We start from the raw sequence: 26,582 nt of genomic DNA, 5'->3' as shown, positions 1-26,582 counted from the left end.
CATGGACATAGCTTGTGCAGCCCTCTGGGTGATTGTGGGAGAAGAGATCATTCATTACGATTTATATTACCCAAGTGGCATGTCATAAGAAAACACGTTAGAGTAACGAGTGGCTTGTTCCTTAGGGGGCTGATGAACAGCTTATGTTGGTCCCACTGAAAGATAAAAGCTAGGAAATCAAATCTGATAAGCTCTGGGATACCGTGACCCGCTCTACGAAGGTACGGGACACGCTGTTCCACCATCGTTCCACCATCCGCAATGCAACATTAATGAATGCAGAAGGAAAAATACAACTTACGAGGCACTATTTGCTTTTGATCGCCACTCCCAAAGTCAATATTTATGCTCATCCGCGTGCAACGTTTGGCAACGTGCAGTACATTCAACGCGAGGTCTCATCGAAAGCTGTAACTGAGCATGTGAGCAAAAACAAATGGGGCACGGGACCTGGAAATGTCACCTGAGAAGCAGAAAATTTTTTTAAAAAGCCACGTGGGTTGTCTTCCTCATGAATACAAAGAAGTAGCGGGTGGGGAGGGAGGACGCTTTCATTTTCATCCTGGTGAGAGAACAACAGGAAAGAATAATAATATGCAAAGGTCATCCTTATCCAGTTCATCTGTGACAAGCTGATAATCTGGGATCTCAGAAAACGTAGCAAAAAAATATCTTAGCAGACATGCTCTTATCCAAAGGATTAATGTTTAATACATGCCAACAGATGCAACAGATGCAAACATCTGTTCATCAGAACCACGTCTGCTCGCTAGCCGGCTCTGGCTGGAGCCCACGGGCAGAGGAGGAAATTCCTACCCTCTAGAGATAGGGCATCATGCAAAGACATCTGCAAGCACCTCCTGGATGTGCAAATCCCCACGTCCACTAGCGTGCCACACCTGCCACACCAGGATCCCCTGCCGGCACTTGTGTTGGTGAGGCTATGCAACCCAGACCCTGCAGCCATGATCACAGGGGATGACCTCCAGGCCCCAGCGAAGGAAACACTTGGAAGGCAATGAGGCAATTCAGACAAGGTTTGGGGGGTAAATTTGGTATCTTTTATTAGACCAACCAGTCTCACCCCTGCCCGCCATGCAGACATAGCCTGGAGGTGAAGTGATGGGACCCAACCTTCACCTCCCAGCCCACACGGAGGAGATACTAGCAGTTACAAGCAGGCCTGGATGGAGGAGACATATGCAGAAATGGGACCTGGCCTATGCCCGCTTTCACAAGCTTCCCCTCCGTCTCCTCCTTCTGCAGCAAGATCAGGGCCTTTCCCCACACCCCCCCAATAAAAGCTTAAAATTTTCCACTAGGAAAATGCAATAATGGAAAGATTCAGAGAAGCCCTGCAACATCCAAAACTGACAAATCCCACTGATTTAGCACCTCTCGGGTCCATGTCCTCATTCACGAACCTTCAATGCTGCACCATTGACATATTCGGGGGGGTAAACCCCATATTGTTCAAAACCAACTGCATTCAGTTGCACCTTCTCTTAACCCCCAAACCACTTCCACAGTGGTGCTGTATCTTTAGAGAAAGATACAGCTGTTGCCTAACAGCTGAGCCAACACTCGTTAGATCGATCTGAAATATTTCTGAGAAATGAGTTATTTTTGCAGCCCAGTAAAATCATGTGAGGCCAGCAAGGTATGCATCTGGGCTAGTAAATCATAGAAACCATGGAAAATTAGGGTTGGAAGGGACTTCAGGAGGCCATCTAGTCCAACCCCCTGCTCCAAGCATGATGCATTTTTGAGTGATATTTCAGGTCTCTATAGAGCTTCTCTATTGCTCCCACAATCCAAGTCTGATCTACCACCAAAGAAAAACCTGTTCGATGGTCTGGAAAGCTGTGCCACTTGTCGGCTGGCAAGCTTGAGTCATAGCTGGAGATATAGGCTGAAAGATAAAAACAACACCTACAGCTGTGCCTATCTGACTTGGAAATAAAGGGGGGAAGAGGTGCAAATTACAGCCACCCAAGAAAGTAATGCTCCAAGGAAGGCATGTCTGCACGTGCGCTTTAATGCATGTTAGCCTATTTTAATGCGCATTAAGGAATCACAAAAAAGTGTTCTTTAGCTAATGCGGATTAAACTAGGTTAATGTGCCTTCTTCTAGTACCTCACAGTGGAGGTACTACATTTAATGCGCATTACCCAAAGCACGTTAATGAACGTGTAAACACGCCCAGAGTTTCAGCTGCAGCTATTTCTTCTTGTTCCCTGGTTTCTAACACCGCGGTGAAAACAGTTCCATCCTGTTCCAACACCGTGAAAGCAAAATATGCCCCTCACCTTATCACTGCTTTTGTTGCTATCCCTGACTGGCTGTCATGAGAAGTGATGGAATAATAGCCCGCGCTGTCAAATATTTCAATCCGCCTTAAGTGCTAGCTATTAGAAGTTACTATTTTCCAATATCTTTGGATCTGAAGAAAAATGTCTCCCTGGATTTTTAAAAAAATATTATTATTATTACAGTTCTGCAGCACATTGTGAAACTTTACTTTTCTTGTCCTTTTCCTTCCGAACAAATGCACAGGTTTCCTTGCTTGGGCTGACTGACACATCACTGCTACCGGGAAGGGAACGGCGCTGTGTGCTGGGAGCAGAAGACGGTGAGACAGGATTACTGGGGTCTATTTCTAGCTCTAAGCCCTCAGGTAAATCACTTAGCTCTGGGCTCTGTTTTCCCTCTCTATAAACCATGGATAATACCCACTTTTACTCTTATTCTTTATATTCCAATCTCACCCAGAGGCTGCAGCCAAAAGCAAAGCCCCGTTTTACTATATATATTCACCAGCAGTTCTTCCTTAATGGGCTTAACAAGCTGACTAGACAAGGCAGACAGGAGGAGAGGGAGCGTGGGGGACATGAATTGTCTTGGTGGCTCTGCAGGTTGCTGGTGAGTCGGTCTCCTGGGTCCCCATCTGGTCCCACACTGAAGCAAACGCCTCTGAGGGATGTGGAGGGGTTGACCACCAAAGCCCTCTGCAAAGCTTTGAGCATGGCACAGCTGTGCCATGGCCCCTGTATTCAGGAGCTAGAAGGTACGGAGCCAGGTAGACTCTGCTTACGAGCAAACCCACGGCTGGTATCGAGCCCGATACCCTCGCAGAGTTTCACCCATCCGGACAGAAGCTCGGCAAGGAAAACGAGAGCTCCTCTGAGCTCCAGAACGATCTGGCAGACCCCAGACAAAGCAACCGGCCTCTGATATGTAATTCACGGCAGGACGGGAGGACCCCAGCTTTCAGCCGTGGCTATTTCTAGCACTTGGCTTTGGCAGCCCCTGTCGGAGGCTCATGCTCTCTTAACGGCGACTGCATGTGCCTTTTTGTGTTGGCCTGTTTTCTCCGAGGATGAACTTCTCTCCTCCAGGTGGGAATTCAGCACGTGGGTAATTGCGGACTGTTGGCTACGCCTCCTCCATCCGAGTGCATTACGGAATTTTTGAAGCGCGACTACCCAAAAAAAATGAAATCAATAAACCTTTAAAAACTACAGCTCTCAGGCATTCAGGCCCTTCTGTGGTGCCTGGTGTAAACACAGTGACTGCTAGCGACTCCTTTGCTTCAACAGTGCTTTCACAATAAGGCCGGCAGCCTTGCTGGAAGGCAAATAACACAAATCACCAGGGTAAATACAGTGAGTATTGAGGGGATTTAATAGCCCATGTTATAAAGGACATAAGAATTGTTGGTCTCATGTTCCCTTCTCACCTTAAATATCCAGGAATCGTTCGTTGTATTGCAGCTTCCAAGCTCGACCCTCATCCCACCCTTTGGATACCCCAACCTCACCCTTCCTAAGCCCAGTCTGAGAAAACAAAAAAACCTGGACAATTTGGTCTGGAGTAAGAAAGCCATTCCAGTGGCTGCATCTACATGAGACACTTTACTGCACATTAGACTGATCTGATGCATAGTAAAGTGTCACCAGCTACACATATGCACCTATTATTGTGCAGTAGATTAGTCTAATGTGTCACTGTCTAGTACCTGTAGATATAGGTACTAGAAATCAGTACATTAAACTAATGCACTGAAGTGCACATGTAGACGCTGACCAGGAGCAAATTGCTCCCAGTCAGCCTAGGCAGCAGAGGGTGGGGAGAGCTGTCCCAGCTTGGCACACTAGGGTCCTGATCTCCACATGGCTGGGAGGCAACTGCCCAGCAGCCAGGACAATTCTCCCTAACCCTGCAGGGATCAGAACCAGCCCCGGTGCCCCCTGCCAGCCAGGACCTGGCACCCAGGGGAGCCTGGAGCTCCCCTTGGCTGCTGCAGGGGGGCAGAGCAGGCCAGGAGGAGCCCTAGGCTTACCTGCTCCCTTCCAAAGCAAATTTGCTCCTAATGGGCACACGTTCAGATGCGTGTGGGGGTGCAGTTCAGCATGCCTGAGTTTTCTATGTAGAAAATTCAGGCACATTAACTGCATATGTAGATGCACCCAGTGATGCATTGCATATGGGGCCACTAATCTCCACCCAGAGGTGGCTGCATTTAGGGAACATTGCCTTAGAGACAGTGGGTGGGTGCTGTTTGGAAAGAGAGTCCCAAAAAGAAACCTAAAAGACAAGATGACTATGCACTACTCAAGCCAAGTATGTGTCTTTTCAAATTTCAAAATTTTAGCAAAATTTATCCAGAGCAAGAATTTGTTATGGACTTTCTCTCTAAATTTCCCCTCCAATTTTTCAACCAACTGTTCAAGCAAGTGGATATTTTAAATCAAGAACATTTTTTTTCCTTTGATAAAGGGTTTCCTGGTTATCATTTTTGGTTTTCGGAAAGCTTCTCATTCAGCCTAACTGACGTGATGCACAACTTTCTCCAAGCATGAAAGACTGAGATGGGCCGCTGCAATGTCAGGTTATCCAAAATACTGTGTATCCTGCCATAGAGTTGCCCAGCTCTGTTGCTCTGCAGAGTCTCCTTCACAACCTTCCTCTCCTTCCCCATGGTTGCAGGAGTTTATATGCAGCCAGGGTCCCTAAACATGAATCTTTCATGGAGATCACACAACAGGAAGCAAGCCTGGTCTCCAATGTGCCGCAGCTAAAGATGAAGCTTATGTCCTCTACTTTTCTGCTGTCCTTTAAGTGTGAAATTTTGAAATGAAAACAACACTTTTATGACTTTTGGCAGCTCCTGTGACTCACACTAATAACCAGGGCCTGGGTGGCCCTGTGGTTAGTTATGGAGCTTTTCCCTGGTAGGTCACGAGCTCTAACCAGAAGGTTTATGTGGACAGAAAGCCACTCCTCATTTGAAGACGGCCACTGACCTACATGAGACAGATTAATAATGTCTAGAAATCCTCCTCCACAAGAAACTCTCTTGACTCAGGGGAGAAGACAAAACCTAACTCGGGAGAGGAGACTGAAGTGATCTTTCACTTTGCGGTCTCCCTGGGTTGCAGATGAGTCACAGGAGGCGGCAGCGGTTTGCCCAGAGACACAGAAGAAACATTTAGGTAAAGCAGCCCCAGGGCTGAGACTGACAGTCATAAGGAGAGATGATACAGAGGGGTAAATGGCCTGGGCCCATTCTCCTGCTGAGCTAAGTGGTGGGTGAAACCATCACCCATTGCACTTTACCCCACTTGGGAGCAACAAAGATGCTGTCCCAAGGCTAAGGGACATCACTGAGTTCCCCTCTCCGAGCCAGAGTCACACTGATAGATTCAGAGAAAAAATGGGTGAAGCCAACCTTCACCAGAGCTATGAAACAAGGAGCAATGGTTTCAAGTTGCAAAAAGGGAAGTTGAGGTTGGATATTAGGAAAAATGTTCTCACTAGGAGGGTAGTAAAGCACTGGAATGAGCTACCCAGAGCGGTGGTGAAGTCTCCATCCTTGGAGGTTTTGAAGACCTGGCTCAACAAAGCCTTGTCTGGGATGATGTAGTTGGGGCTGGTCCTGCTTTAAGCAGGGCGGTGGACTAGATGTGACCTCCTGCAGTCCCTTCACACCTGAATTTTCTATCTTCTGTGCTTGATGCTGTTAACCGGTCAGGAAGCCGGGGTGCTGCAGCGGATCCCACAAGCTTTCTCCATACGCCTTACCACTGCTGTCACCATGAGCTGTAACCGGGCATCTCGGTTTGGAGACCAGCCCATCAGAAACCTTACCCAACTTCTAGGCTACAAGCTTACCTGGATCCTCAAGAGTCAAACCAGAGCAACTCCATCTACTTTCAGGACCTACTGATTTATAGACAGGACGTTTCCAGAAGGCACCACTCCTAAGGTATCATAGGCAACAATCAGTCACCATCACGATACTTATTTAGGGCCAGATTCTACCCTCTTTACTCACTGACATTGCAAACTTGGTCCAGAAGACCAAGGGCACATCAAATGGGAAGTTACACCCGTAGGAGGTGGGATGAGTGAAGTAAACCTCTCTCATGACACCCTGCGACTTGCCTGCGGACACGTTTCCTTCAGCATAAGAAAGCTGTTTTTCCATTTAGCTTGTGCCGCTATGGAAGTGTTGAAAGAAAAGGGGACTCCCCCAGTTTCCCCCATAAGCACTTTTATTCCAAAATAGTAGCATGCCATGGGGAAGTTACAGTGGTAGAAACAGAGTGGTTTAACTACACAGGAAAAATGGCCTGCTACACAAATTGCCCTGACTCTCGCTAGACCCATCACCTGGGTTGGTTGGAGGTGGTTTGTGAAGGTTTGAGCCAATAAATGTGCTGATTTCCCAGTTCACAATCTCACCTATTCCTACTACAAAGCTGTCAAGTGACTGATTCTTTTTTTTTTCCTATATGCTTATTGCAGATCAAATAAAGAACAAACTTCAAAGCCCTGCAGTTTGGTTCTACCCTTCAAGGACTTGCTCGAGTTCTTTTTAATTACAGCAGATGACACGTTCAACTCTGGCATTTTCTTTTTCTAGCAGCTATGGCTAATAGTTGGTGTAATTATATTTTTCACAGGACTTAATTATGTTAACCAATAAATACTGAAAAGTCTAATGAATGGAAGAAGAGACAGTTCGCTCCGCATCAAAGCCATGCCTCCACTTTCCTCCTGCCCTGTTGTGGCTGGCTATTATAGCAAATCCCCTTTAGAAGATCACCTTGCCGTTGCTAGACATAGCGGGGCAATCTGCATGGCTGGCCTCTCTAATTACAGGCAGAAACATCTCACCCAACTGCACGTGCAAGCTGTGAATTTATGTGCATAAATCAGGAGACAGGATCTCAGGGTCACCAACTTTATGAACTGGAATACGCTGCACGGCTCCATTGAAACTAGGCTGTGCCATGAGATCCTAGCCAAATTCGAATCAGCAGAGGTAGCCAAGTACGTGCTTTTCTGATTTTTACCTCGGGGTACAAAGCCACACAAGAACGCTGTCCTTTCTGCTACTCCATATCTCAGATGAAAGACACAACCCACGACAAGCAAATCTCCATCTTGTCACATCAACCCTATGACATGTTTAGCGAGGGATCCAAAAGAGCCCGGAGGGGAGGAATGCAAACAAATATAAATGACTGAATGAACGCCATGATACTCATACCTGAACACAACCCCAATTATGGGTAGCACCATAGTAACGGTTGACCTTTTATCTTAACTATTTTTCTCCCCCAGTGGAAAAGAACCAAATTCATGTCTGCTTTAGTTTGTCCGCAATTTTATACAGAGTAACTGATTCAGATTGCTTATAAGGAGCAGAAGCATGATGTTGTAGTTTTACATAAGAGCTGTTTCTATGCAGCCATAAAGACAAAAAAAAAAAAAAGGCCAATCTTTTTTTTGAGGTTTTGCAGTGAGGTTATGCAAAAATCAAACAAAACAGAAGGCCAAGACACCACTAACTGATTTGCAAATGGGGTAGGAGGGAAGGGATTTGAAAGCACTGACATTTAAACTAACTCTGTCCCCAATGCATGAGTTTTACAACACTCATCGACCCTGGCAGAAGCAAATTAAGACCCACTGGGTACTTTTACAAATTTCATCCACACGGTACACTTTTGCCATCATTGCAGGCATGTGAAGCATTCTAGATAATGGGTAAAAAGGTAAAGCAGAAGACAGGGTAGATTAGCACCTTACAGATTAACCAAAGTATGTATGTACGGGTATGTGCATCTGTGTATGCACACATATATATGCATGCGGATGTGTATGTGCACACATATATATGCATGCATAAGGGTACGTGCAAGTGTTTATGCACACATATATATGTGTATGCATATATGTGTGTGCATACACACATGCACATACCCATACATACATAAACACATGTGTGTGTGCATGTTTGTGGGCTGAAGCTCACTTTAAACTTATGGACCTAAGGAGATTATAATCAAATACTGACAAACACCACGTACAGGGCCCACAGGCTGCTTCACCTTTATCTCTGATTGACTTGGGAATTTTAATCCAATTCCAATATCACTTGAACATGCACACTGTAGAGACACAGCGACACTGCATGTGTAGAGAGAGAGAGGGGCACGCACACACATACACCCAGTTTTTTGTTTTACACACAGAGAGGATAGCATTATTATGAGAAGAGAGGAAAAAATATGTGTAACTACTTCAGCTGGTTTTGGACACCCCACCAAAATGCCATTAGACAGTCTCTTTTCCATGGGCTAAAAGGAAATCACAGCACGTAACATTCACACATCCGCCTCCTAGGTGCTCTCTGCATTTGAGTGATAAAAATCTGCCCAACTCCCGTCAGCCCTGCAGCCCAGATCTAGGCATGGAAGAGCAAGCGGGATCCCATCCTGTCTTGTTGCCTTATCAACCACAGTGACAGCTGAGCTATGATCCATACATCTTCACTGGTAGCGATTAGGCCACGAAAGCAGAACGAGCACAGCTTGGTATTCAGATATCTGGATCAGGCTGCAACGGTGACAGATAACAGCATAACGGCACTTGTAAAGGGAGCACGCTATTCACCCAGCAGCTAGCACGGAAGGAAAAGCCTGGAGGACAAGATGCTATTTTTACAGTCACGTTTCTATCACCTCAAACACGCCGAAACGCGTCTGCTCCAAAGCACCCTGGAGCAGGTCCCCTTCCAGAGTGCTGCCTTCCCTCTGGCGTGAATGCCGGGAAGATCCCGAGATGCAAACGGGCAGGCTCCTTCCAGCAAGCACAAACCTATTTGCAGATGGCTCCAGAAATGGCCTCAAGCCAGATTTCTACTCGCCATGTACAAAACACACCATGCAAGCACGGGGCTAGGCACAAACCTGTTGAACCCGAGGCTTGTACGGGGAGCTGCTCTCCAAGTCCGCCAGGATGCTGGTCAGAGAGTCGATCTCCGCATCTAAGCTGGATCGCCTTTCTTCCAGGGTCTTGCCGCCAGGATTCGCCTAGGAAAGGAGGGAGCAACATTTCAAGCCACGTAAACTACTCGGTCCAGCAGCCGGGTTTGGATTTTCATCCCAGAGCATCGCCCCCATCCCCAGGTGGAAAGCCCCAAGTCCTACAATAGCAATCTGCCTTGTCTGCTTGGCTGTAGCTCCTAAGAGGAGACTCTGACTCCTTACAGGCAGGGACAGAGCTCAGCAAAATGGGGCCCTTAGCCAGGTGGATCCCATCATGCGAGCTAACAGCAGCAGAGCTCCCCTGATTGCAGCAGTGAGGTCTCCACGAACTTGGCTCACCCCGTTCTGCTCCGACTGCCTGCCCCTCTCCCACAGCCGCTCCCCGAGCCAAACCCATCCTCTCCCTTTGGCTCCGCGTCTCGTCCAGGTACATGGTATTTCAGAGTGTCACTGGAGGAGCAAACGGATCGCTGCGTGGTTTACAGAACTCTTCCGTCATCAATCCTCAGCGTAACGGCAACTTGGCCGAACGCAGAGACCGTGCAAAGCAGTCAGGCTCCGCTCAGCCAAGCTCATCCATGCTGAGGCATTCATTAGCTCCTAACGATTATTAAACCTTATTGGATAATGATAAATTTGGTCAGCCTAACAAGGAAATGGACTTTCCGATAGGCTTTATATGCATGAGCATGTCATCAACAAGGTGCAGCCTTGGGCCAGAAACTATTCAGAAGAAATCTTTTCTTTTTATTATTACAAAAGCTCATTTTAAAAAGTGTCCACCTAAACTAACGCTCTGAACCGCTTTCTCACAGGACTCGCCAAGATCTTTTTTTTCCTGGCTAGGATGAGATTTGGAAACCCAAAAGGCTGCTAAAATTCCCATTTGATTTACACAGCGGTGTCTTAAGTTTCTTTTCCTCCCTCTCATCATTTCATTGCTCGAATGATGGTTAACACACACAGACCACTGGCTGCAGCCCGTCAGCTAAATGCTGCGCAGGCGTCCAAGCTGAGACACCCTGCCCGGACCAGTTTGGAGCCTGGACAGAGAAGGCAGGCAGTGGGTGAGAGGAGACGAGGATCCCAAGATGTCACCCAGTATCACCCAGAGGCTTCCCACTGCCGTAATGGCCACAGCAGAAGTATTCGTGTCGTGGCCCGTCAGATTCCAACAAATCTTCTAAATACCCCATCACTGCAATGGCAGATGGTGAAAAAACACCTAATTGATGGCAAGAAGAACTGCCCAGCAAGGGCACGAATATAAGCCAGGTGTCCTGAGGCCGAGTCTGGTGTCCTCACCACCAGGCCACGTTGCCTCTCGGGCAGTTGGCTTGCTAGGTAGTTGCTAGACGGTTTCCTTCCTAAGCTCTCCCCCTCCAGTGGTAAAACATCTAAGGCTACGTCCACACGACAGGAGCTACTGCTGATTAAGCAGAGCAGCGAGGCTGGAGTGGTGCGAATGCAGCTCTGCAAGGAGGAAGGGGTTTATCTGTCACCGGGACGCCTCCAGACACGGGCACCCTCGCCAGCAGAAGTCACCAGACCTGCATCAACATTGCTGGCAGAGCCCCATCAGCTATGACAGTGGGGGGGGGAAGCTTCTCGGCAGGCATCCCACAAGATAAACCCTACGTCCTCCTTGAGGGCTATCTTGATGCATTTCCCCTGCCTGCTCTGCTTTCTGCTCCCTTGCCTGTGCTCCCGGCCCAACCTGCTCCTCCTGTTCCCTCCTGATCTGCTGTTCTGCTTTCCTTTCCCACCCCCATCTCTTGTGTCTAGTACCCGGAGTCCTGCCCCCCACCGACAGAAAGGATGTGGACACATTGGAGAGAGTCCAGTGGAGGACAATGAAAATGGTCGTGGGGCTGGTGAGGAGAGGCTGAGACAAATGGGCTTATTTAGACTGCAGAAGAGAAGACCGAGGGGGGATTTAATAGCAGCCTTCAAGTCCCTGCAGGGGGGCTGCAAAGAGGCTGGAGCTGGACTGGTTTCAGTGGGGGCAGCTGACAGAAGGAGCAATGGGCTCAAGTTGTAGCGAGGGAAGTTGAGGTTGGATATTAGGAAAAACTCACTAGGAGGGTAGTAAAGCACTGGAAAGATTGTCTGGAGAAGTGGTATAACCTCTATTCCTGGAGGTTTTTAAGGCCCTCCTTGATATCCCTTGCCTGGGATGACGTAGCTGGGGCTGGCCCTGCTCAGAGCAGGGGGTTGGACTAGATGTGACCTCCTGAGGTCTCCACCAGCCCTTATCTCCACAATCCTACTGCATGCCACACACAGAGGCCGGTGGCAGGTTGGCCACCCCTCAGCCACAGGGCCTGAGTGTTTCACAGCTCCCCTGTGAAGCAGCTGGGCTGGCAGGACACCGTAATAGTCCTTTTATTGCAGCACTGCAGGGATGAAAGGACCTCCATGGAAGTGGGCAGCAAGGGGGGAAATACCTGCAGGATTCTCTCGACTGCCCCAAAGCTTATTAACGCTGCATTTGTTTAAAATAAAAAGACATAATTAATGCAAGGCTAAATTCAACCTGTCTTCACCCGCCCCCCCATCTCTACTCCTTTGTAGTAAATTAAGAGCAGGATCCTGCAAACGCTCACAGAATGAGAGAAGTGGGGCTGGACAGGATCTCCATAGCTCATCTGGTCCAACTCCCTGCCTGAGGCAGGATCAAGCCCATCCAGACCACCCCACACACACCCAGGGTGTAACCTATTAGCAACGACACACGCACATTCCCACATGGCTGCGCGTGCAGGTGCCATGCCTTGAGCCCTGCACGATGGGATGAGGTCCAGGGAGGTGCAACGACGCCACGACACAGAGCACGGGCATGTCCAGAAGACCCGCTGCAAACATCGCTTCCCCGTCCCCGGAAACCAAGAGCGAGACTCGGCTGCCATCCCTCAGGCCAGGACAGCAGGGAAGCTCAGGCTGGGAGGCAGGACATGAAACCATATGGGGAATTTAGGCAAGGCACAACATAACAGCTGGAAACGGCGATGCCCCCGAGAGTCAGGGCCTCTGTCGTCCTTCTTCCACCTCCTCCAGCATATGGGGTTTCACTGTGTGGACGGGATTTGCTGCAAGGGCTGAGTTTGCCACATTTCCCCTTTCATCACAACCATGCTGCTTCCCCTGTCCCTTTGCTATGACGCTCCTGGAGGCTCCCCGGCACAGAGGCTGGGCCCAAGGTCCCCAAGCAGGACGTGTTAGACCAGCCAAGGTACTTGGGTACCAACTTCATTAGGAGCCGCAGCCAGGAGGGCCGCGCGCTGCATTTCCGGCTTGCGGCACGACCCTGGGCCCGGCCCTCGAGCTCCCTTCAACCTCAGCCAGCCCAGCTGAAAGGGGGGTAAAGAAAAACTAAACCCCCAAGCTGCTGGGAAAGCAGACATGGCCTCTGATCTCACCGCGGCGGGCAAAGCTAATGCAAAACACAAGCCTGCCTGGCGCAGTCGACGCGTTACCGACTCTCCGCAGAGCCCCCGCCCCCGCCCCGAAGGAGAAGGGCCGTGAGGCTTGGCACGCTCGCCGGCCCCCCGAATCCCCGGCGCGCAGCTTGCAGCAGCTGTGACGGAAATCCAGCCCGAGCCTGGCCGTCCCACACCGCTCCGATCACCCCGCCGCCCTCCGCTAATCCCGACTCACGCCGGAGATGCATCCACCGGGAGGAGGAATTTAAACTTTCCTCGTGGAGGAGGTTCAAGGGAATATCAGCGCAATGGGCCGTAAGACGTGAAAACGGCGTCGACTGCCTCGGCCGCCCGCCCTGCCACTCCTCGTCAAGGGGAAACGCTGGATTTTTTCTGTCTCTCTGGGGAGTGCCGATGCTCAAAACCGTGCCCCTCTTCCCCCTCCAAAACAGAGGACTTTGGGAAGGAATTTCACTCGGGAATGGGCGTGCGCAGTAGCACCGAACCCCTGTGCTGCCAGCCACCCGGGTGTAGATGCATGCAGAGCACCGCACCCAGGGCTCAGCAGCCACCATTACTGCACCACAGTAATTTGCTCCTAGTCAAGGGGAAATGCTGGATTTTAAAAGCATCTGCTGGACAGAGAAAAGCATGAAAAAAGGCTGAACAAAAAAACAAAAAATAGGAAAGCAATTCAGGCCGGCATCCGTATTTAATCCTTGCTTTCCCTCGCATCTCCCCCAGTGGCACTGCCACCGGAGGAAGGAACTTTTCCACCCCCTCCTTGTTAGCCATCTCACCGCCCGCCAACTCCTTCCTCCCTCGTTTCCACGGTCAAAAGCTATCTGAAGTTCAAAGAGGCGCTGCCGCGGCGGCAGGGGACCAGCAGAAAGACGCGTCCTCCAGGCTGAGTGCGGAGAGAACAAAGCGCCCGGCGCGTACGCGGCCGAGTTTATTCTCCCCTGAACCCGGTGAAAAGAGCAAAACTTTTGCTTCAAATCCCCAAGCAGACATCAATGTGGTGCGGAGGAGACCCCCGCCCAACGCGCGCAGAGACCGCCGAGGACTCTGGACTTCGGTGGGGGTCCAAAACGCTTGATTTGATGTGAAATTGCTGTTCCAGGCAGCGGGGAGGGGCCGGGAACGCCAGCGGTGCCCTTTGAAAGCAGAGAGATTGAGCCTTTTGAAACAGATCTGAAATGATGGGAGACTGTGGCAGATGTGACCGCGGTGATTTCAGCGGACGTGACGGTTTCGGGGATCTAATAGGCCAGAACTTCCCTGCTGCTCCATCAGGCTGGAGCCAGGCCTGAAATATCCTTTTTTTAGCCTTTTGATGGCATCCAGGATAAAAGCAGAAGGGAACCTCAGCTCCAATTTATTTCTCTCTCTCCCTTTTGCAGAAGAGAAATAACGTGGCTGGTTTTGTTTTGCCAGACCCTGCTCGGACTACAAAGAAACCACTTAACAGATCTGAGCAGGGCATTCAAAAGCATTTGACGCTGGCCTAATTAATTTTGCTGCTGACGGTAAAATGTGCGCTGGCATTTCGGAAGCAGAGCTATGCCAATGGCAGGCACTTTCTGAGGCTCTTCCCAAGGACGCTTCTGGCTGATGGACCCAGATGAAGTCACCTCCACGTGAGGGAGGACTCGGACGTTGCCTGGAGCCAGGATGCCTGGATGGGGGGTGAGCTTTATTGTCGAGCCCGTAAACCTCCGAAAAGTAAGAGCAGCACCACCCGTAGGCCCAGGCCGGATGCCGCTCTTGGCAGGGGTCTCGTCAGCATCCGTGCTCCACTGCTCACCACGCCACACGCAGGCACGCGCTCAGGATGCAGGGGAACCAGATCAGGAGCTGGACCGGTGGGATGAGTCTGGTGTAGTTGGGGACCGCTGCTGCAGCTCAGTCTCCCCTCTACACGCAGCAGGGTAACAGCAGGCACTTCGCGCCGCGTTGCGAGGATGAGCCGATGAATAACTCCACGGTGCACGTGGAGACCCAGGCGCTACGCAGAATGATGGACAGGCACCAGGGCAGATGGGGAGGGTCTGGTGCACTCAGCAATGCTAGCACAGCCTTAGCTGTGGCTTCACAGCTAGCCCCCAGCCTTGCCGCCGCCGTGGGAGGCAGGGGGCCACGCCTTTCATACGAGCGATCTCCGAAATCGCTCCTACCACCCGGGGCTGAGTTTGATGCCCGTGGTGCAAGCGTGCATTCGGAGAGCTCGATTTAACGAGGACTAGGGAGTGGGATACAGCCTGGCAATTGCCCTCCTTCCTCATAGGCTGATGAGCAAACTGGCTGCTTATCCTGCTGGGATCCTATGCCCCCAGCTGACTTCCTGCCCTTTGGGCGGGGGGCTGGACTCGACGATCTCCCGAGGTCCCTTCCAGCCCGAATGTCTATGAAATCTGTCTATGACCACCCATAAAACCCGGCCAAGCAGCTGGATTTCTGGAGCAAAGGCTGTAATGTGTCCATCCTTCATCCTCGGGGAAGCCTCCCATGGCTCCCCAGGCACCGGAGCAGCAGAGACTGTTTACTGGACGATTCGAGGAACAGGCATGCTGAAGTTCAAATCCAGCCGTCGGCCTTCAGGGGTGACCTCCCCGACCCACAATGCATGCATTCAAAGCGGTCTCGTGGCAAAGGGGGCTGCCCTGCACTCGGGGCTGAGAATAGAGGCTTTGTGGGCTCTGCTGCCGTTCTTGTCTTTATGACAAAAATGCCTCGGTGTAAAGCATTAACGTCCAGGGACATGTGCAGGGAGACACAGCCCCTGCTCTGAACAGCTCAGGCAGAAAACAAGATCCGAAGAGTGGAAAAGGAGCACAGAGAGCACGAGCAATGTGGCCAACGTGCCACCCAGCAGGTCCCACGTGCCCCGTCTCCGAGGCCAGCACCGTGTCCAACATCAGCCAGGGCTGCATCACCTTCATGACGCTGATCCTGGTGCAAATATCAAAGACACCCACGCTCCAGGGAATCATCAGACGTGATTCACGGCCAACAACGTGGGTTCGCGCTGGTGGCCCCGATGTGGAAACGCTTGCCACGATGGGGAAAGGCTTGCGGGCCCAGGCACTTGCTGAGATGCTGTTCAATCTGCAGCCGTGGAAGGGCATGCAGACCTTGAAGCCGGCACAGACGCTCTTGGGCCACAGCTCTGCGCCTCCCCAGCAGATGGGTAACAACAAGAGCCACTTCCCATGGACTGCATCGCTCTCCAAAGAGCATCCGTGCCCGCAGTGCAAGAGGGGATCCCTGTGCTACGAACAGCAGAAGTTTGCTTTGCCCCTGCTTTCGAGACGCGGGGCTGCGTATCGAGCTGGCATGGAGACAGAAAGGCCGATCTCACCTGAAACAAGCATCCGGCTGGAGCACGCGAGTCAAAAGACCGCTTCCGGGCTTCCTGATTAAGGGCTAGCCCGGGTAGTGAGGGCAGAGCGGCTGGTCTGCGGGTGCAGCAGGGCGACAGGGCTAGACAAGGAGGCTGTACTAGGAGGCAAACACTAAAAGGCAGCAGGGGCAATTACAGAGTCAAAGGAGGGCCCAGATGTGCAGGCAGAACCAGACTTCAGGTTCGGGGGCACCCAGCTTTCACCAGCTCAGAGCTTCGGAGATAGGTCTAGATCCAGAGGGTCACCCCCAGCACTGCAGTTCCTCCAGTCCAGCAATTCTCAACCCAGAGATTTCACATAGGAATCCACATCCAGATCTGCCATGGTCTTCCTGAGCGCAGAAGAAAAATTGCTCCAGTATCTCGGAGCAGTGGTCTCAAGGTGCAGCAAGGGAAGTCGAGGTTGGATACTAGGAAAAACTCTCTCCCGAGGAGGGTGGTGAAGCACTGGGTTATCCAGAGGGGTGGCGGAGTCTCCATCCTTGGAGGTTTTGAAGACCCAGCTCGACAATGTAGCGATGGTCTAGTTGGGGCTGGTCCTGCTTGGAGCAGGGGGTGGACTAGACGTGACCCCCTGAGCTCCCTTCCCACCCTCGTTTTCTAGGATTCTAGGATTTTTCTGTAGTCAAAAAAGGGTAAAAATGAAAAGCTGGCATTTTCTGAGGGCCTTGACTCCATGGAGAGGTACCTCAACTCCACTGAGGGGTGCCTCAAGTCTAAAAAGGTTGAGAAGCGCGGCCCTAGACCACACTGATCAAACCCTCGAAGGATAGAAGAGCAGCCTGGGATGTGTGGGGGCCCCGGAGAGACACCCGAGCATGCAGCCATTTAGCTGGGGATTGGGCAGGGGGCTTACAGACAGCCCCAAGCTCAGCTTCCAATTTTCTAGTATCCCTTTCTGCCTCTGGTTGCTCATTAGCCTGCCCTCAAATTCACCTTCACATCTGGCCCTGATGTTCATACCCCATAAACCCTAGCAGGTAATGACACCATAAAATCACAGATAATAAGGACTGGAAGGTACCTCAGGAGGTCACACCCAGTCCAACCCCCTGCTCCAAGCAGGACCGGCCCCAACTCCATCATCCCAGCCAAGGCTTTGTCTAGCCAGTCCATAACTGCATGGAAACTATATAATGAATCCCATCAGGCACAGTCCAGATCTGGGGAGATGACGAAGGCATCCTCAGGTGGGGATGACCTCCGGAGATCCCTTCTCTGATCCCGGGGATCTGGCACATCCGCGAGCAGCGGCCAGGGGTAAGCCAGCACTGATCCGACAGCGTACTTAGCCGGTCAGATCAAAAATTCAGCCTTCTTGGTTTGGTAAGAGCCACTGGATGCAAGCTTGGCAGCGAGCTGGGAGACGTATTCATCAACAAAGGAGGTGCATAAAGGTATCTGAAAGCCGAGTGGTGGGTGGGTGGGTTGGGGGAGGGAAGCGGGGGAATAAAACTGGTTTATTTTTCCATTAAGGCAATTCAATATTCTCGGGGTAGAAACGCAATCGCTCGTCCTTGGGAATTAAATTGAATTAGCGGAGCGTTTTTGTTCATCAGCAGAACACGCGATGGGAAATGGGATGTGTCACTTTGTCTTTACGTCTCTTGCAGGACGCCGCCGCGCTATTCGCGGGGCAGGATGAAGCTGAGCCGAACCCGAAAGACTTTGACTGACTGAAACCAGCTTCCTGGGAGCGGGGAAGAGATCTCTTATCATTAGTAAAACCACATTAGGGCCCATTATTGATAATTATGGCCACTGTTAAATTTTTTTTATTTTTTTTTGGCTGTTCCCCCCACCAACTTTAAGCATTCACTTGCGACAATGTGATTAGCCATAATGACAAGCTGATGTTCCCCATAGAGAAAAACTTGACAACTAAACCAAGATCCTGGAGACCTTATCCCCCACCTGCAATAACCAAGGAGTACCCAAATACCCCAATATAGCCATAAAATAAAACCAAAATAGATGATGCTCAATAGCTCAGCACGATTTTTGTGTCTGCCCATATTCATGGGAGGTAAAACCCCCTGCACGCTTCAGGCCCACGCCAGGCAGGGACATGCCGCTCTGGTTCGCGTGTTTTCTCAAGCCACCGGCAATGCAGCCACCCTTCGAGGGGCATTGCACCGCAGTGAGCGAGCTCTGCCGAGCTCCCCCATATTACCATATACCTGGCCCGGGGGGTAACATCCAGAAGCACGGCATGGTGTTTCAGCACAGCCCTGCCTCTACAGTCACCAAAGATCCCACGGCACATGCAGAGGACAGATGCTCTTAATCACCGTCCCCCGGACAAAACTCAATCCCCCCATGTCTACAGTTTTAATGGAATAGAGCAATTTTCTCCAGTCCCCGTCCCAAATGGAAGGGGAGCGTTTGCTACCCAAGAGTTGTCCCCTTCCACCCGAGACGGCTGCACGGCACGGGGGGGATGCGATTGCAGTCGGGCTTGCAGGGCGTCTGGGGAACAAACAGAACAAGTGGGTTGCAAAGGCCGCATGCTGTACACGCAGACATTTGGCAGCCCTCTTTAAGGAGCCTGGTTCCTCATGCGCATCATGTGGACTGGGTATTAAACTCCTGTTCAAAACTCGAATGTGAACTGTGCTGTCAAACCGCGACAGACTGTACATGAAATGGAGCAAGAAAACAGCACCTGAAGTCTGCAAAGCGCTGTCAGAAGAGACGGCGCGTCCGACGTGGCTCCACGTTTATAGCCACAGGCCCTGAAGTTGGATAGATAGGGACGGAGAAGATGGGCTGCACCTACAGATAGGCACAGACACCAGAGACTCTGAAAAAGGACGTGGGGGTTAGAGTGGAGAAGCAACTCAACGTGAGCTTCCAGCACAAAGGGAGCTACCGCCGTCCCGGGATGTCTAAAGAGGAGCGGATGGGAGGAGGAGGCAGGTGGCAGCAAGACTCACCCCTGGACAACATATCCCCGTTTTAGAAGAGTGCTGAAACGTCAGATCGGCCCCCAGAGCCGTGAGGACAATTCAGGGGCTGCACAAAGCATCCCGCAGGGAGAGGCCTGAACAGCTCCGTGCGTCTGGCTCACCAAAAAAGACGTGCAGTGCAGCAATACCTCCAAGGCGAGAAAGCGCTGGGTATTAAATGTCTCTCCAAACTACAGGGCAAGGCTGTCTAACTGGCAGCCCTTAAGCAAAGGGTCGGGGGGTGGGGGGAGGCACACTGCTCACATGGCGAGTTGCTCCTGGGACTATGGCCCATGGGACGCGTGGCCCCCAGCTACCTAGTCTAAGAGAGGGGGAGCAGGCCTCATTTCTTGACATCATCCCGTCGAGGCTAGCTACCTTTCTGGAAGACATAGCTCAATCAAACACAAGTTAAGCAGCTAAATGAAGGGTTTGCCGAGGGGAATCGAATGGCCTGTGATATATAGGTGGTCAGACCCGTGGTCTTATAGATTCATAGAAGTCAGGGGCCCGCAGGGACCTCACGAGATCATCAGGGCCAGCCCCCTGCTCCAGGCAGGAAAGACACCTGGGGTCAGATGAGCCCGGCAAGGTGGGTGTCAAGTCGTCTGGTCCAGCCCCCACCTCTCAGGAAGGTGTAAATGGAAGATGTGGCATCATAACTACCGTAGTGTAAAACAAAATCCAGATGCATAAAACACAGCTGTATGAACAGCTCTATTTGGAGGTAACTGAATTCACATATGAAGGGCCGATCAATAATATCACAAAATCCTAGAAAATGAGGGTTGAAGGGACCTCAGGAGGTCACATCCAGTCCAACCCCCTGCTCCAAGCGGGACCAGCCCCAACTCCATCATCCCAGCCAAGGCTTTGTCTACCCGGGTCTTCAAAACCTCCAAGGATGGAGATCCCACTACCTCTCTGGGTGACCTGCTCCAGTGCTTCACCACCCTCCTCATGAGGAATTTTTTCCTAATATCCAACTTAAACCTCCCTTGCTGCAACTTGAGGCCACTGCTCCTTGTCCTGCCGTCCGCCCCCGCCATAAAAGAATATAACAACTCTAATCAATAGATCAACGGGTACCACCATACCTGCAAACTACGCACGAGACTAAAAAGCATGAGTTACCTTTCACAGACGGTTAGGGCCAATTCAGAGGAGGTAACCACGCATTTAACTGCAGTCAGGTCCCATCTCACTGACGCTTCGGCACGTGGTCGTGGTCTAGTTGAACCGAGGCAGCGGCTCTGAGATCTGCCTCTTTCCCCCCCAAACTCACTGTTCTGTATTTCTATGCAGACTTGGTTTGCGTTTAGAAACCTCTCATCTGAAGCCAAACGTGCAAGACACCTAAATGCAACACGGCCTGGCTGTTTAGGCATGCTGCTTATGGAAATACATAAGCCCGTGCTTAATGTTAGTTGTACTTCAGTCCTTCTGCCTCTTGTGTGCATAAGTGCTCTCGAATGCACGCATGTACCCCTCTTTGAGGGTCATGGAAACCAGACTGGAAATCACAAGGGAAAAAAAGAAGCAAAAGATCAGTACAGATTCACTGCCCAAGTGGAGTGAAGGATCATAATTCAACACATCACTTGTAGATCATTACAAGTTTAACACTCTTTTCATAAAAAAATAAAATAAAAAATCCCAGCCCTGTGCTTTATCACTTTTATTTGAGCTGGAAACCGCCCCCCCCGGAAACCATCAGGCTCTGTGCTGATGTGATGCACGTGGTGCTCAATTGCAGCCTGCCCCGCACTTGCAGTAGAAAGGGTGGAAGGATGAGTGCGAACCCGTCGTGGTTCCCCACGGCTTTATCCGCCAGGCGTCTGCAAGGATCAGAGAGCGTCCTAGGGAATTTGGCAAACGGCAGTCCAGTTTCACGCAAACCTAAGTCTAAACCACGTGAAAGGCAACGGCGGAGGTCAGTTTTGTTCCGAGTTCTCTTTGAACGTACAGAGAAGTACGCTTGGAAAATAAATGTTGGCTCTCTCAAATAGGAGAGGAGGCCTGCTTGGATCTGACCTGGCAAACTGAGTCACAGGCTTGGTACGGGCACTCACAGACAGAGCCAGCTCCTCTCCGGTAGCTAAAAGGTTGGCATTCCCGTGTGAAGAGCCTGCTTCCCACCTGGCTATGGAGCAGGTTTCACAGTATCTAATACACCTGCTGCACATCCCGTCGGCACAGGTGAACTATTTATTATATGCCACCATCTGGGGGTCCCAGGAAGCTCACTAAGAAGCCACGCTGGCTCTGGACAGGCGTCTTTTCCAGGAAAAAAAAAAACCAACGCTTATGAAGAAAACATGACATTTCAGTTTCTCTGCTACCTCTTTGGAGAGGTGTATTGGCAAGTGGGACATACCAATGACCCTTCACGGGACTATGCTACTCCCATTCCCAGGCTCGCTGCTCGGGGAGCAGCCGTACCATGCTCCAGGGATGGCCCGGACCCACCCGAGGGGTCACAGGCCGAGCCGTGGCAGGATTTCAGGCCTGTGGTAGTGGGCAGGGAGTTAAAGGGCAAGGCTGCAGGTCAAGACTGAGGAGCCCTGGCATAACGGCACGAGGGAAGTGAATACAGAGCAGGCCTAATGCAGCGCCCCTCGCTTTCCTGAGTGCTGCTGGGCCTCCAAGAGACCCCCTTTGCTTTGCACAGACTCCCTTTGCTTTAACCTTGGCATATTTAAAAAAAAAAATCAAACCCTTTTCTCAGACACCCGCACTCCTATCCATTCCCCTGGGCATTAAAGATCCACGCACTACATTTTTATCAGCAAAACAAAGCCTCCTCCCCACCCCCCAGAAAATAAAACCCCTACTACTATGGGCAACATCTCTCCCAATCTGGAGGAAGCCTGTACAATAATGCACGTCCCTCTGTCCTAGAACAGATTCCTGCGAATCCCAGGCTAGTTTTCTCACGGGTCATTTTACCACCATTCATGACCTCTCAGTCGTCCTGCGACGTGCTCTTTGCAGAGACATTTTCTGACCACAAAAATCCCCTCTTGTGGAGAGCAGGGCCTGGAGCTGGGGTGGGGTTTTTTTGTCCCACTGACGAAACTAGGATAACGCAGAGGGAACCGTGTGCATTTGGGCTGCTTCGGCCCTCAGAGCGTTGATGGAGCGGAGGATTTTCTGTACGAGCACTGCGGTCACAAATAAGAGCCAGGAAGGAAAAAGAAACCCCATCAGACAGGTGGAAATCGGTGCACAGAAAGCATTACTGTGCGGGACTTTGCACTGCCCTAGTTGTGGGAACGCTGAACTCAGCTGGTCTAGACTCCAAAATCAATGCCTCTGCATTTCCTTTCATCTTCTTCGACCGGCACTTCATTCATTACCACCAAACACAAAGGGGTTTTGAGCATCCGACGCCGTCCCGGTGCCCCTGACCTCTGCAATGCTCCACCTCCCCTGGCTTCACCGAAAGGTCGCCTCCCATTAAACCTCATCTTCTGGCCTGCGAGGGAGCCGACTTAGCAGTGCGGCAGGGCTCTGCCGTGTGCTTCAGCTGCATTTTCACCCGTCGCCCGCAGTGATGTGCCATGAGGGACGGAGGCTTCGCAGCTCCATGCTGCACCACCGGCTATTTAGCCCGGGGCGCTGGATGTGGCTTCCCTGCCCTCCTGTACGCCCCCAGGCTAGCATTTGAGACTACACCAGGGGCTAAAACTTGTCAGCTTGCAGTGTGGCTTTCCACGACTTATTATCTGTCATCCACTTCTGCTCTCAGGGCCCCCTGCCTTCCCCAGCACATGCTCACAGCACCGACCAGGTGTTGGGCCTCGCTGCAACGTAATGCGGAAAACTAGTTTGCTGTTGCTATCCTGGTCTCCTTCGTAATACCTGCCCAGGGCTTTGATACTAAGGGCTCAGAAGACACACATTACAGCAAGATATTAATAGCCAAGCAGAGAGATTAACGCAAGGCTTATGTCATACAATTAACATTTTTTCCGGTTTTATCCTTTCAGTAAAATTTGAGCTTTATAATTAGCATCGCTGTCTGCTCTGAAGAGCGCAGGAGCTGGGGACTTACATAAACGGGAGTGGAGGTCTATGAGCGATTCAAAATAGACGTGGTTTGGCTTTTTAAAGCGCACAGGCGCAGAAAGACGCTTGTATTTCGGTCGCGTCCGTCTCAGCCACGCAGCTCCCCACACTGACGCTGCGCATGGTTTTTGTTCATTTTGAACCTGAAACACAGCAGCACGCTGCTTCTCAGATATTTTAGGGGCATTCAAAACGAGGTTCGGGGCAACAGCCTTCAGTCCGCGGGCGATTTGTTTATGCTGGGAGACTCGGCTGCGATTTAGAGCAGCGGTCCTCAAACTTTTGGGGACCTCTTGCTATTCTGTAAGCGTGTCATATTTCTGTATCAGGACTCATCTTTTATTAAACCAGCAAGACTTCTTGCAAAAAATATCTTTAATTGCAAGCTTTCGGGCACAAACGCCCTTTATCAGGCATTGGAGAAAAAGATTGTAAAAGTTAACTTTCTGATCCCTCGCTACGGATAATAAAACTTGATGACATCCCAGCCACCGTGTCGCCCCTCCAGATCCTAAAAGAGGCTGCCAAGTTGCTTGTTTGCCCCCTTCCTTTCCATATCTTCCCTCTCCCTATTTGCACTTTCCCATTCCTTCTTTCTTCGTTCCCTCCGGCCGACGGCCACGTTCCCCAATCCGAGAAGAGCCGGCTACAATAAAAGGGACTTTCTTATCACGGAAACTCATAGAGGCTGGCCTCTATTTCCACGCCAGGAATCAGACGCCCCGTTTCTGCGCCGGCCCAAGGAGACCGCAGCTTTGCTCGAGTCGCAGGGAGTTGCTGCTCCTTCCCAGCCGCTCGCGACGGCCTGGGTTGTTTGAGCTTTTCCTTGCTAATCCCACACCTGAGCCCACGCCATCCCCCCGCCTGGCCATTAACAGCATCTAGCACTAGAGGGAGGCGAAACGCATGTTCTTTCCCTCTTTGGCTTCCTCTGCCTCCTGGAGCATGGGAAGGCACGCAATTTCTGAGAATAACTAAATAAATGACACGGAGAACAGAGTCTCGCTGCAAAACAGACCCCCCGGAGTTAAAAGCAGCATCCCCTACGGACAAAAATGCTATGGGTATTTTTTTTATTTTCCCCCAGCAGTTTGTCTATACAGGCGCGCACACACACACACACACACACACACACCAAACAAAAAAACAAAAAACCAACCCACTTCCCTGTCTTTTTGGATGCCTACTTAAATGAGTCACAGCCTTGTAGAGGCAACAGCAAGACGGCTGGCTAGGAGGAAGACAGCCCTGCGCAGACAGTGAAATGCCTAGCAAAATCCTTGTTTTAAAGGCACTTGCCACTTCATCTTCCGACACCAGTGCGTGTCTTCCTCTCTCTGGGAAACACAAAGCAAGGGAGAAGACAGATGGCTCGCGAAGGCAAGCTGTGTCAGAGCAGCAGGTGCCTGTAGGTTGCCTTGCGAGTTATAATGCCGCGTGGCGAGCCGGCAGGAAAGCAGAGACCCTCTCCCCCAGCCCACGTCCGCGGCAGGGTGAACGCGCGTCTCCTCCAGGCATCAGCAAGCGAGAGATGCACGGCCTGGTCCGCAGCAAGAACAGGCTTGCATCGAAGTGCAGCCTTATGCTTGGCATGCCAAGCGCCTTTGCATTCACTGGGCACCTACACGGGCACAGCGGAGCGCGCTGGCAACTGCTCTTGTCAAGGGCTTGTCCGTGTTGCCATGCTAACCCTGCTTTTAAGGCAAGGACAGCCATCCTCCCTACCCACCCTAAACCGAGCCAGGAGTTTGCAGGTGAAGACAACAGGGGCACACGTGCCAGGGGGACAGCGCAGCCTGGCAAAGCAGCGCCGGAGACCTGGATTCGATTGCTGATGGCCCCTGGAAGACATCCGGCAAATCGCTTCATCTCCCCAAGCCTCACTTTCCCCGTCTGTGAAAAAGGAGAGCTCTCCCTTCCTTTGTAGAGTGACTTGAGACCCGGTGGTGAAAAGCGCGAGGGATTTCCAGGAACGTCAGGATGGAAGAGGGCTTCTGCATTATCCAACCCAGGCCCCTCCTACGCATTAGGATGGCAGCACTTTGGGCTCCTAGTCAGGCCAGGCCACTGCTAGAAGCCACGCATACGAAACTAGAGATGGTCCTTGCCCTAAAGAACAAAACTTTTGGAGGACCTTCTGGGCTCTGCTGGTTTCTCCCCCACCCCTATTTTTTTTTGCTATATGTGTCAGGGTGTTTTTAAGCCTCCCCAGAGGCGCTGGGTGTTGGCTACAGCTAGGTCTGGGCACGCTGGGTTGTGCCAATGCTCCTGCTGGGAGCAAAGCTGGAGGCTCCTGGCTAAAAAAATCTTGCTCAGGGTCAGACCGATGCCACATTTGGGGTCAGGAAGGACTTCTACCCCATGATCAGATTGGTACAGACTGGGGAGAAGGGGAAGCTTGCTTTCCTCTGTAGTGAGGGGCCTAGCTTGAGCACATATTGACACTGTATAAAAGCAAGACATTGACTGCTGCGACTTCCCTGCTTTACCTACGGCAGGTCTGGGCGACAGGTCTACGTCATATCAGGGTTGATGGTTGTTTTACAAAGAGTTTAGACGATGGATCTGTCTGGGATGCTTTGGATAGGGCTGATCCTGCCTCTGGCAGGGGTTGCACTAGATGGCCCCTGCAGATCCCTTCCAGCCCTTTTCTATGACTCTACAAGGATGAAGGAGAAGCCCTGAGCTTGTCTGCAAGGAGCCCAGGAAACACAAGTCTCCACTAGGCTCAGCAGCTGCATGAAGGCAATGCCTCCCACCTGGGCCTGCGCTGCCTGAAGCACTTCCTCGCATCGAAGCATCCTGCTGAGCTCTAACTGGTTTTACTTTGGCACGTCCTATCCAACCTCAGAAACCTAAGAAAGTTTAAACCCTAGCTTGGTTTATCCACACATGAATGTGCTTTGCAGAGAGACCAAGGCAGAAAGAGGACCAGCCACTTGTCCACGTTTTTTCCAGCCGGATTTTGAAATGCCAGAGCCAGCTTTCCTCTTTGGAGAAATGTCGTGGGATCTCTTGCCTCCGTGTCAAACAAGCAGGACACATAGATGCTGATGGCAGGGGCTGGAAGGGACCTTACAAGATCATCGGGTCCAGGCTCCAGACTCATTCAAAGCTCTCCAGAAACCCTCCGACACTAGACTAACCCATACCCAGCTTAGCAAAATGAAGCGCCAACTCTGCCTCGCAGTTCAAAGGGGTCTACAACTTTCAAACCTGAGACGTAGCTTCTCCCAGCTGCCCCTTCCGGCAGACGCAGAATCACAGAAGTCGGGTCGAAGGGACCTCGTGGATCTTCAAGCCCGACCCCCCGCCTGGGCGGGAGAAAAGACTGGACTCAAATGACTCCAGCCAGGTAGGCATCCAGCCTCTTCTTAAAGCCCCCCAGGGTAGGAG

The 26,582-nt window shown here is 51.3% G+C and overlaps 1 protein-coding gene across 2 annotated transcripts in view; it reads right to left on the bottom strand.

The window, feature by feature from the left end:
• The window catches only part of LPP (LIM domain containing preferred translocation partner in lipoma), a 316,153-nt gene that overhangs the window by 180,898 nt on the left and 108,673 nt on the right, over positions 1-26,582 (bottom strand). For both annotated transcript variants that reach the window (XM_019532903.1, XM_019532904.1), the window contains one exon: positions 9,265-9,387. In XM_019532903.1, the coding sequence (XP_019388448.1) occupies positions 9,265-9,387 (123 nt within the window). The remainder of the gene's footprint in view (positions 1-9,264; positions 9,388-26,582) is intronic.

This window comes from Crocodylus porosus, unplaced genomic scaffold (genome assembly GCF_001723895.1).
Source record: "Crocodylus porosus isolate Cpor-Errol unplaced genomic scaffold, CroPor_comp1, whole genome shotgun sequence".
Classification (NCBI taxonomy): domain Eukaryota; kingdom Metazoa; phylum Chordata; order Crocodylia; family Crocodylidae; genus Crocodylus; species Crocodylus porosus.
The sequence above is the reverse complement of the archived record's forward strand: the minus strand, read 5'-3'. Positions and strand labels throughout refer to the sequence as shown.